This window comes from Aquarana catesbeiana, linkage group LG13, assembly GCF_042186555.1.
Source record: "Aquarana catesbeiana isolate 2022-GZ linkage group LG13, ASM4218655v1, whole genome shotgun sequence".
Lineage (NCBI taxonomy): Eukaryota > Metazoa > Chordata > Amphibia > Anura > Ranidae > Aquarana > Aquarana catesbeiana.
In genome coordinates, this window is record NC_133336.1 from 238,871,003 (window position 1) to 238,883,448 (window position 12,446).

Below are 12,446 nucleotides of genomic sequence, written 5' to 3' on the forward strand. Positions count from 1 at the left end.
TGGGCAGCATTAGTACCAGCACTTCACACTGAGATATTGGGACACAGCACAGGACTAAAACTTCAAAAGACAAGGGAATTTAAACTGGGATAGTTGGCAAGTATGAGGCAGCTGCTTTGGGCCCCACAACTATTACAGGGCCCAGGGCAGCTGCCCCTTTTGCCCTGCCTTAAAGATGGCCCTGATTAACACAACACTGATTGAAGCTAATTATAAAACCCTCCTTCGCTGGTATTTGTTACCAACCAGGGTCGCTAAGATGCATCCATCTGCATCTCCCATATGCTTTAGAAAATGTGGCCGGGTGGGTACGATGTACCACGTTTGGTGGCAGTGTCCAACTATCACTAGATTTTGGATTCGTATATTCAACCTGGTGTACTCTGTGACAGGGGTTAATATCCATAGATCCCGGAAACGGCACTTTTTCAAAAGCTTCCTGAAGGAGTCCCAAAAAAAATCAATGAAGCTAATCATATACATAATCTTGGCTGCCAGAATAACCATTGCTAAATACTGGAAACAGTCAATGGTTCCTCTTGACTCTGTGAAGAATAAGCTTAACTGGATCATGGTTATGATAGATTCACCTGTATTCTTCGCAACAATACTAAGAAATTCGATGTGATATGGGACCCGTGGATAAGATATATATTCCTCCTAATTCACCTCTGGCTTCCCCCCCCCCCTTTTTTCCCCTCTTTCTTCTTCTCCTTTTCCTTACTCCTCTATTTACTATTTACTGTTTATCAGAAATTCTTAGAAGTACAGGATATTTTGATAGTACATATAATTCCATGTTGTTAATACTTACAGAAAGGAGCACAAGGGAAATCCCCCAACCCCTTTTATCCCTTTTTTCTCCTTTCCCTTCCCCTTCCCTATCCCCCTCCTTTTGTTCCTACGTTATACCTTTTCCCTGTGCTATAACCATTCCCAGTAACACTATCAGTAACTGTTCTGTCTTTGCATATCCTGATGTTACATTTATAGGTTATGTTGTTCATCAAATGTACTTTCTATACCATTGTCTTGTTACTTTAAAAATAAAAAAATATTGAAAGTTAAAAATATAGTGTAAATCCTTTATGAGCCAAGGAAAGAGTAACTAGGGGTGTGACAAGTCATATATTTTGCCTAAAATGTTTGGAAGAAAACAACTTCCTCTTTCTAATTTCAGGCAATTTTGAGCTATACATATACAATAACAAATACAACCATTTAGCAGAGGAGCCTTTTCTGTCATCAGGGTTGGAACATAGATTTATTATTTTAATCAGCAGAGCAAGAGGTGGTAATAACTCTTAATTGGACATCAATACAATGGGCACTTCAATAGTGAGCCTTTGGTGGCTACCAACCCATAGAAACATACTTATGAAGCAGACCCAAGCATGGGGACTTTAGGAAGGACCAGCATGGGGCCCACCAAATCGAAAACACATACTTGTCAATTGAAAACAACAGGTGCTACAGTTCTTCCATGATAACTTCAGTAAAGCAAGAAGAACTTGACATCTTAGGCGATTTTAGAAAACACCTCAAGTTTGTCAATGGATCCAAGCTCAGAATTCTGGTGTTTCCTGGCACGGCACACTCTGTACATAACTAGAATGTCTTCACAATGCTGGGGCTGTTCTAGCTACACCCTACAAAGCATTTTCCAAATAAATCAGCTCTAGGGACTTCACAGCCTATTTTTATAAGTAATTAGAATACGTGATCTTGTATAATACGTAGACAGTTTCAGTTTGTATTCCAGAGAGTTCTGTTTATTTACATGGTATTGATTGTCATTCCAAAACCCCTCAATGTGAATCTCCTCTTCACCTACAGGTAAAGCACAACTAAACAGACACATATTCCCACTTTACATTGAGCACTGAGCTCAGTGTACGGTCTTCAGATGGTGCCTGTCTCCGGAGGTTGTGTGATCACTTCAGTCTTCATATGATGGATGAATATACAGCAGGAGATCAAGAGGACACAGCCAGATATCACCAGACGTATGAGGTTCACCATTGTATAATCTTCCTTTGATGTGTTTTCTCTATCCATTCCTGAATTGAAGGTAAAATAAAATATGATATAACTCTATCAAATGTATAATTACTTTATTTTTTGTTATACCAGCCATTCTAATCAAACCCAAAGAAAGCAGCTAATAGGAGGCTGACATTCATAAAAAGGGCCACAAGAATTTCCTGACAGAGACATGGATGCCATTGCTGACCTCTTTCCAATTTCCTGACTGTTATTGTGACTAACTGACATCAATACTTTATAAATCCTTGACCTGGTGAATATCAAGAAAATCAGAGTTGAAGCTCCTTATCAGCATATGTGTTCCAGGAGAGCAGCACAAAGCATTGAGGTTTGGCATGGCAGCAAGACAACTAAGATTTGCAGCATGAGAAGTAAGAGTCAGTGTTTCTCTAGCCACTTGCCAACTGCCTAACTGGAAATGTGCATCATGATTTTGACGTTAAATAATGTTGTTATGGCAGCAGCTAGCTGCCATAACCATGGTATTGTTTTTTCCTTAGGTAGTTGGCTTTCAGATAAAAGTCAGGGCCGTCTTTAGCGCAGGGCAAACAGGGCACTTGCCCCGGGCCCAATCTTTGTTGGGGGGCCCGCGCTAGCCGTGAATTGGGGCCCCGATCACAGCTTTGCAGAGCGCACAGAGGACACGGGAGGATATATTCCTCGCTAGCCAGCTGAGAGGGGGCGGGGCCGGGAGCTCCACTGACGCTCTGACCCCGCCCACGTGCAGCCTGTGTACTGGGTATAGAGCGCCTGTAGTGAGAGCCAGTGATCGGAGTGCGAGTGTCAGTGGAGCTTCCGGCCCCGCCCCCGCCCCCTCTATATTGGCTGGTGAATACAGAGGTCCGGGGGCGGGGCCGGGAGCTCCAATGACACTCCCACTCCGATCACTGGCTCTCACTACAGGCGCTCTATACCCAGTACACAGGCTGCACGTGGGCGGGGTCAGAGCGTCAGTGGAGCTCCCGGCCCCGCCCCTCTCAGCTGGCTAGCGCGGAATGCATCCTCCCATGTCCTCTGTGCACTCTGCAAAGCTGTCATCGGGGCGACCATTCACGGGTGATGTGGGCCCCCCAACAAAGCATCAGTGGAGCTCCCAGCTGCTTTAGTGAGAGCAGAGAGTGGAAGCCCCACCCACAGTCTTGAATGTATGTAGTAAGTTTGGCTGGCCAGGTATGTCCTTACAACCATAAAATGCCTGACTGTTTAAACCCTGAGCTGTGTTATTTAACTGTAAAGCTGTGCATTGCTCAAAGTTCTCTGACCATCCCCTGTATAATGTCTGTAGTCTCTGTCTCCTGCAGTATGTCCGCAGTCTCTGATTGTCTCCTGCAGTATGTCCGCAGTCTCTGATTGTCTCCTGCAGTATGTCCGCAATCTCTGATTGTCTCCTGCAGTATGTCCGCAGTCTCTGGTAATCTCCTGCAGTATGTCCGCAGTCTCTGATTGTCTCCTGCAGTATGTCCGCAGTCTCTGATTGTCTCCTGCAGTATGTCCGCAGTCTCTGTCTCCTGCAGTATGTCCGCAGTCTCTGGTAATCTCCTGCAGTATGTCCGCAGTCTCTGATTGTCTCCTGCAGTATGTCCGCAGTCTCTGATTGTCTCCTGCAGTATGTCCGCAGTTTCTGATTGTCTCCTGCAGTATGTCCGCAGTCTCTGATTGTCTCCTGCAGTATGTCCACAGTCTCTTGTAATCTCCTGCAGTATGTCCGCAGTCTCTGGTAATCTCCTGCAGTATGTCCGCAGTCTCTGATTGTCTCCTGCAGTATGTCCGCAGTCTCTGATTGTCTCCTGCAGTATGTCCGCAGTCTCTGATTGTCTCCTGCAGTATGTCCGCAGTCTCTGGTAATCTCCTGCAGTATGTCCGCAGTCTCTGATTGTCTCCTGCAGTATGTCCGCAGTCTCTGATTGTCTCCTGCAGTATGTCCGCAGTCTCTGATTGTCTCCTGCAGTATGTCCGCAGTCTCTGGTAATCTCCTGCAGTATGTCCGCAGTCTCTGATTGTCTCCTGCAGTATGTCCGCAGTCTCTGGTAATCTCCTGCAGTATGTCCGCAGTCTCTGATTGTCTCCTGCAGTATGTCCGCAGTCTCTGATTGTCTCCTGCAGTATGTCCGCAGTCTCTGATTGTCTCCTGCAGTATGTCCGCAGTCTCTGGTGATCTCCTGCAGTATGTCCGCAGTCTCTGATTGTCTCCTGCAGTATGTCCGCAGTCTCTGATTGTCTCCTGCAGTATGTCCGCAGTCTCTGATTGTCTCCTGCAGTATGTCCGCAGTCTCTGGTAATCTCCTGCAGTATGTCCGCAGTCTCTGATTGTCTCCTGCAGTATGTCCGCAGTCTCTGGTAATCTCCTGCAGTATGTCCGCAGTCTCTGATTGTCTCCTGCAGTATGTCCGCAGTCTCTGATTGTCTCCTGCAGTATGTCCGCAGTCTCTGATTGTCTCCTGCAGTATGTCCGCAGTCTCTGGTGATCTCCTGCAGTATGTCCGCAGTCTCTGATTGTCTCCTGCAGTATTTCCGCAGTCTCTGATTGTCTCCTGCAGTATGTCCGCAGTCTCTGATTGTCTCCTGCAGTATGTCCGCAGTCTCTGATTGTCTCCTGCAGTATGTCCACAGTCTCTGGTAATCTCCTGCAGTATGTCCGCAGTCTCTGATTGTCTCCTGCAGTATGTCCGCAGTCTCTGATTGTCTCCTGCAGTATGTCCGCAGTCTCTGATTGTCTCCTGCAGTATGTCCGCAGTCTCTGAGTGTCTCCTGCAGTATGTCCGCAGTCTCTGATTGTCTCCTGCAGTATGTCCGCAGTCTCTGATTGTCTCCTGCAGTATGTCCGCAGTCTCTGGTAATCTCCTGCAGTATGTCCGCAGTCTCTGATTGTCTCCTGCAGTATGTCCGCAGTCTCTGATTGTCTCCTGCAGTATGTCCGCAGTCTCTGATTGTCTCCTGCAGTATGTCCGCAGTCTCTGATTGTCTCCTGCAGTATGTCCACAGTCTCTGATTGTCTCCTGCAGTATGTCCGCAGTCTCTGATTGTCTCCTGCAGTATGTCCGCAGTCTCTGGTAATCTCCTGCAGTATGTCCGCAGTCTCTGATTGTCTCCTGCAGTATGTCCGCAGTCTCTGATTGTCTCCTGCAGTATGTCCGCAGTCTCTGTCTCCTGCAGTATGTCCGCAGTCTCTGGTAATCCCCTGCAGTATGTCCGCAGTCTCTGATTGTCTCCTGCAGTATGTCCGCAGTCTCTGATTGTCTCCTGCAGTATGTCCGCAGTTTCTGATTGTCTCCTGCAGTATGTCCGCAGTCTCTGATTGTCTCCTGCAGTATGTCCACAGTCTCTTGTAATCTCCTGCAGTATGTCCGCAGTCTCTGGTAATCTCCTGCAGTATGTCCGCAGTCTCTGATTGTCTCCTGCAGTATGTCCGCAGTCTCTGATTGTCTCCTGCAGTATGTCCGCAGTCTCTGATTGTCTCCTGCAGTATGTCCGCAGTCTCTGGTAATCTCCTGCAGTATGTCCGCAGTCTCTGATTGTCTCCTGCAGTATGTCCGCAGTCTCTGATTGTCTCCTGCAGTATGTCCGCAGTCTCTGATTGTCTCCTGCAGTATGTCCGCAGTCTCTGGTAATCTCCTGCAGTATGTCCGCAGTCTCTGATTGTCTCCTGCAGTATGTCCGCAGTCTCTGGTAATCTCCTGCAGTATGTCCGCAGTCTCTGATTGTCTCCTGCAGTATGTCCGCAGTCTCTGATTGTCTCCTGCAGTATGTCCGCAGTCTCTGATTGTCTCCTGCAGTATGTCCGCAGTCTCTGGTGATCTCCTGCAGTATGTCCGCAGTCTCTGATTGTCTCCTGCAGTATTTCCGCAGTCTCTGATTGTCTCCTGCAGTATGTCCGCAGTCTCTGATTGTCTCCTGCAGTATGTCCGCAGTCTCTGATTGTCTCCTGCAGTATGTCCACAGTCTCTGGTAATCTCCTGCAGTATGTCCGCAGTCTCTGATTGTCTCCTGCAGTATGTCCGCAGTCTCTGATTGTCTCCTGCAGTATGTCCGCAGTCTCTGATTGTCTCCTGCAGTATGTCCGCAGTCTCTGAGTGTCTCCTGCAGTATGTCCGCAGTCTCTGATTGTCTCCTGCAGTATGTCCGCAGTCTCTGATTGTCTCCTGCAGTATGTCCGCAGTCTCTGGTAATCTCCTGCAGTATGTCCGCAGTCTCTGATTGTCTCCTGCAGTATGTCCGCAGTCTCTGATTGTCTCCTGCAGTATGTCCGCAGTCTCTGATTGTCTCCTGCAGTATTTCCGCAGTCTCTGATTGTCTCCTGCAGTATGTCCACAGTCTCTGATTGTCTCCTGCAGTATGTCCGCAGTCTCTGATTGTCTCCTGCAGTATGTCCGCAGTCTCTGGTAATCTCCTGCAGTATGTCCGCAGTCTCTGGTAATCTCCTGCAGTATGTCCGCAGTTTCTGGTAATCTCCTGCAGTATGTCCGCAGTCTCTGATTGTCTCCTGCAGTATGTCCGCAGTCTCTGATTGTCTCCTGCAGTATGTCCGCAGTCTCTGATTGTCTCCTGCAGTATGTCCACAGTCTCTGGTAATCTCCTGCAGTATGTCCGCAGTCTCTGAGTGTCTCCTGCAGTATGTCCGCAGTCTCTGATTGTCTCCTGCAGTATTTCCGCAGTCTCTGATTGTCTCCTGCAGTATGTCCGCAGTCTCTGATTGTCTCCTGCAGTATGTCCGCAGTCTCTGATTGTCTCCTGCAGTATGTCCACAGTCTCTGGTAATCTCCTGCAGTAGGTCCGCAGTCTCTGATTGTCTCCTGCAGTATGTCCGCAGTCTCTGAGTGTCTCCTGCAGTATGTCCGCAGTCTCTGAGTGTCTCCTGCAGTATGTCCGCAGTCTCTGATTGTCTCCTGCAGTATGTCCGCAGTCTCTGATTGTCTCCTGCAGTATGTCCGCAGTCTCTGGTAATCTCCTGCAGTATGTCCGCAGTCTCTGAGTGTCTCCTGCAGTATGTCCGCAGTCTCTGATTGTCTCCTGCAGTATGTCCGCAGTCTCTGATTGTCTCCTGCAGTATGTCCGCAGTCTCTGATTGTCTCCTGCAGTATGTCCGCAGTCTCTGATTGTCTCCTGCAGTATGTCCGCAGTCTCTGGTAATCTCCTGCAGTATGTCCGCAGTCTCTGAGTGTCTCCTGCAGTATGTCCGCAGTCTCTGATTGTCTCCTGCGGTATGTCCGCAGTCTCTGATTGTCTCCTGCAGTATGTCCGCAGTCTCTGATTGTCTCCTGCAGTATGTCCGCAGTCTCTGATTGTCTCCTGCAGTATGTCCGCAGTCTCTGGTAATCTCCTGCAGTATGTCCGCAGTCTCTGAGTGTCTCCTGCAGTATGTCCGCAGTCTCTGATTGTCTCCTGCAGTATGTCCGCAGTCTCTGATTGTCTCCTGCAGTATGTCCGCAGTCTCTGATTGTCTCCTGCAGTATGTTCTCAGTCTCTGATTGTCTCCTGCAGTATGTCCGCAGTCTCTGATTGTCTTCTGCAGTATGTCCGCAGTCTCTGGTAATCTCCTGCAGTATGTCCGCAGTCTCTGATTGTCTTCTGCAGTATGTCCGCAGTCTCTGAACCTCTCCTGTAGTATGTGTATTAATGTGCCCCTTTACTTGCTCAATTATTTGGGATTCCTCCACTGCTCAGTGAGAGGTAATGATGTGCATGAACCTCTAGCAACCAATCAGCAAACAGTAGTGATCTGCTTTAATCTCTAGCAACCAATCAGTAAGCGCTAATGATGTGCTGTAACCCCTAGCAACCAATTAGTGAGCGCTAATAATGTACATTAACCTCTAGCAACCAATCGGCAAGCAGAAATTATGTGTTGTATCCTCTAGAAACCAGCCATTGAGCAGTAATGATAGGCTGTAACCTCTGGCAAACAATTGCAATCGCTGCGTGATCTGCTGCAGTAAACTGATTTTGAGTCTACCTGCTATTTTTTGTATGTCTCAGAATGGAGGGGGGGCCCCAAGAAAATGTTTGCCCAGGGCCCAATCAAAATTAAAGACGGCCCTGATAAAAGTAATTCAGCAGATTCGCCGCAAGATCACTTTTATAGGTGGCGGGAGAGGTGCGCCCCCTCACGCTGCTTCCCGGTCCTTTCCGAGCTTACCAGAGCCATCGGTAACCTGAAAACCAATCTGATGCGGCCAATGGCTAGGCAGGAAGTTGAGTGTGGGGAAGATAGCCACCCCCCACTCGGCTTTATGCCCTAGGGGGACTGGAGCAATCTCCGACATCACTTCCGGTTCTCGGGCTTAAAGAGATGATTTTTTTTTTTTTAAGTCAAAGTGTCAAAAAAATAATGTTTCTTTTGCTTTTAAGGGTAAATGAGAGACCTGGGGTCTTTTTGACCCCAAATCTCTCAATAAAAAGGACCTGCTTATTTCTATTACAAGGAATGTTTACATTTCTTGTAATAGGAATAAAAGTGATCAAAAAATAAATTAATTAATAAATAAAGGGTCAATGTAAAAATAAAAAATAAAATAAATAAGAAAAAAAAAAAGAATTTTTTTTAAAGCGCCAATAACGCATACATAAGTAGTGCCTGCATATATGTTTGGGATCATGTTTGTGTTAGTTGTGAAAACCTGCAAAAAAGTTATCCCTGCTGATTTTTTTTTGCCAAAAAAATATAAGAACCAGAAGCATTCATAACATGCTGTTTATTTATCACAATTAAAATGTTCTCCAGCTAATGACCATTTTCCAGGCAACCAGCACGCTTTCTCAAGGCTAATCGCCTCAGTGCTCCTGGATATTTTATGTTTTGAAATACTTTGAAATGAACTCTTATACCGCGTACACACGACCGGACTTTCCGGCAGAAAAGGTCAGACGGAATCATTCTGTCGGACATTCCGATCATGTGTGGGTTTCATCTGACTTTTTCTTTCGAAAATTCTGACGGACCTAGAAATAGAAAGTTTCAAATATTTCCGACGGAATCAATTCCTATCGGGAAAACCGCTCATCTGTATGCTAGTCCGACGGACCAAAAACGACGCAAGGGCAGCAAGGGCTACTGCTACTAGCTGCTGAACTTCCTTTTTCTAGTCCCGTCGTACGTCATCGCGTTCTAAACTATCAGACTTTGGTGTGATTGTGTGTAGGCAAGTCTGTTTCAGCGGAACTCCGTCGGAACTCCGTTGGAAAGACCGTCAGAGTCTATTCTGAGGAAAAGTCCGGTTGTGTGTACGTGAAGCACTGGGAATTAGGTTTTGACATTAAAGGAGAATTCCAGGTATGGATATGTGGGTAGGTGCAGCATGGTGCAGGAAGTGATGACACATGGTCTGGTTGTAGAAAGGAGAACTTACATTGAAGAAAAAGGCTCAGCTGAACAGATAACCCAGTGGGAGAGCACCACACCAGAGAAACACTCACAGTGGATTCAGAGCACCACCTGCAGTGACTGCACCAGAGTACAGATATGTTTACATACTTTACATACATTGGCCTAGTTGGACCAATGTAACTCTGTATATACCATACCTGTGGGATCTCACTAGAAGCTGGAAATCACTGTAGTAGACACCGCTAACCCTGTGATCTCCACTAACTTCTGAGTCACATGCCGAGTAGCTGACTTCATTGTGAACATAAGAGGTTGCAAGATTATGAGAATGTGGCATCGCCATTCTCCTCTTCGCCTTGCCCAATCAGAGAATGCTTGGCATTCATTAATAAAATTCAAAGCATTTTCTGAACGGCACTTGTGCTGAGCGGGCGACCTGCTGTGTTCACAATGCAGCAGGACAGCTGCTCAGCGAAGGACCTGGAAGTGAGTGGAGATCATTGGAGTAAGGGTACCTACTACAGTAATTTACAGTTTCCATGAGGATCCCACAAGGATGGCAATTACAGGGGTGGGCAACTACCAGGCAAATGAGGTTTACACTTAGGGGCCGTAATCATGAATGCAACTTACTTGCTAGGGGTTGAACCATTGGGGGATTCTGGGATGGAAAAAGATTTATACTTAATTTCATCGGAAAATGAATTTGTAACGAAACAAATTGCAGATGTCTACTTGTAGCACCCTCAAGTGCGTGCTACTATTGTGAGGGTAGGCAAACTATACTATAACTCATGCTTAGCCTGTGAGTCTCTAATTGGGTCAGGGTTATTAGCATTCAGGCCAGCATGACTCATACACAGTCAATTCGATATTCCAGTCGCACACGTTCCCGGACAAATGGCAATAGAACATTAATGGGTGCTGTAACGATTACCAGTTGGGTTCTGGAAGCATCAAACAGAAGTACATCTTCGCCAGCACACCATGGATCAGCAAACAAGATTGTTCAAAAAAGGTTTTTTAATCGAAAACGGTCACATCACAAGGGAGGTGCAACGTTTTGGGGCCACGCAGGACCCCTTCGTCAGGCAAGTGATGGGCCCTGAAACATTGCACCTCCCTTGTGATGTGACCGTTTTCCATTAAAAAACCTTTTTTGGACAATCTTGTTTGCTGATCCATGGTGTGCTGGTGAAGATGTACTTCTGACTCATACAGACAGCTCTCTGGTGCCTCCCCCCTGGTTCTAGAAAGTTAGAGAACATTCTAGAAACTAGAAGGCAGAGGCTAGGATGGTTACTCTGCATATTTAGGGAAGCTTAGCCAATCTCCAGGTGGTGGGCCTGGCAGGGGACTAAATTGGCCCTAAAATATGAATGAGTCATGCTGGAAGGGTAGTTGTGTGGAAGATGGAGATGCAGTGCTGAGAAGACTGTCTGTGGCCCTTGAAGGACCCCTGTCTAGGAGGGGCTTTACCTCAGGCCAGGGTACAGGTGCTGGCTTGGAGAGATCCTACCACAGGAGAAGTTGGAAGGAGGCTTTTCTGAGAGACAGTGGGAGCAAGGAGAGGACAGTGTGAGTACTACAGCATGGTGCAGAGACAGACAAGGGCAGAGACTGCCACATGTAGCAGGTCTCTCTTGAAGCCAGTGATGTGCTTGAGACTTCTTTTTTCTTGCCTTGGGAGATCTCCAGAGAGTCAGTTGGGTAGACAGTGCACAAAGCATGGTCCATGAAGACATGGATGAGCGAGTTTGGGGTGGAGGAACTTGACTGGCCTGCACAGAGCCATGATCTCAACCCGATAGAACACCTTTGAGATGAATTAGAGCGGAGACTGCGAGTCAGGCCTTCTTGTCCAACATCAGTGGCCTGACCTCACAAATGGGCTCCTGGAAGAATGGTCAAACATTCCCATAGACACTCTCCTAAACCTTGAGGACAGCCTTCCCAGAAGAGTTGAAACTGTTATATTAATAATATTAAACCCAATGGACTAAGACTGGGTTCATGTGCGTGTAAAGGCAGGTGTCCCAAAACGTTCAGCAATATAGTGTAAAGTATTTTTGCCCTTCAGTGGGCATAGCATGGGTTCACTATTAAGTATGAATTTTAACAAATTGCATTGTTAGTGTACTTACCATTGTTGCAGTATAGCCAGGGAACCACATTCTTCGAGACATTACTGACCGGATTCTTTGCTGTACATATATAGATAAAGTTGATATGACTGGGAGGTACAAACACAATGTTCTCTGTCTGGTTAACATTACTGCTGTTTAAACTCCTCCAAATGATGGTAACTTTGCTTCCAATTACTGAGTCCACCAAACACATCAAGCTGACCTCACATGTCTTATTATTAGTCACATTGGAGTTGATGGTGACATTCTCAGCCGTTAGATTACCTGGAGGGAAGAAGCAGATAACATTCTAGAAAAGTATTAAAACTTCTAATCCCTGGTGCTAGAAATGAGCTTCCATGTAAAAATAGATGATCCACTTCAGCTCCAGAAGATTTTACCTGCTTCGGGACCAGACCATGTTCTGCTATTCGGTACTGTGTTCCTTTGACTTGTAATTGCACGGTCATGCAACACTGTACATAAATGACATTTATATCATTTTTAACACAAATAGCGCTTTCTTTTGGTGGCATTTAACCCCTTAGCGCCCACCGTACGTGCATATACAGCCTCGGCTTTAAGGGGTTATACTTGAGCTCATTTTCCGCTCCCCAGTCAGTGGTAAAGGGTTTGTCTCATCCCTCTAACTGCTACATCTGCTGAAGAGCTTGTTCTTTTGAAAAAAACAAGAATTACTGGCTGGATCACAAGCTGAAAAAAAAAAAAAATAAATGAAATAAAATAAAAAAAAACAAACGCAGCCATCACATCTAAGAATTGGTAAGCTGCTATATGACAAATGTTTGCTCTTGGGTTTAACCACTTACGGACCGCCCGCCACAGTTTTACATCGGTACTTTGAAGAGGAATGTTGTTGTTATGGCAGCAGCTAGCTACCATAACCCCGGTATCCTCTTCTTCGGCTGGCGGTCCGCTTTCAGATAAAAGTG

General features: G+C 46.4%; 1 protein-coding gene across 1 annotated transcript in view; it reads right to left on the reverse strand.

Moving 5' to 3' along the window:
• Positions 1-1,116: 1,116 nt before the first annotated feature.
• Positions 1,117-12,446, reverse strand: part of LOC141117046 (SLAM family member 9-like) — a 44,864-nt gene continuing 33,534 nt past the window's right edge. The window contains exons 2-3 of the mRNA XM_073609630.1: positions 11,512-11,778; positions 1,117-2,060 (exon numbers count right to left, since the gene is read on the reverse strand). Coding sequence (XP_073465731.1) covers positions 1,903-2,060; positions 11,512-11,778 — 425 coding nt within the window. The 3' untranslated portion in view covers positions 1,117-1,902. The remainder of the gene's footprint in view (positions 2,061-11,511; positions 11,779-12,446) is intronic.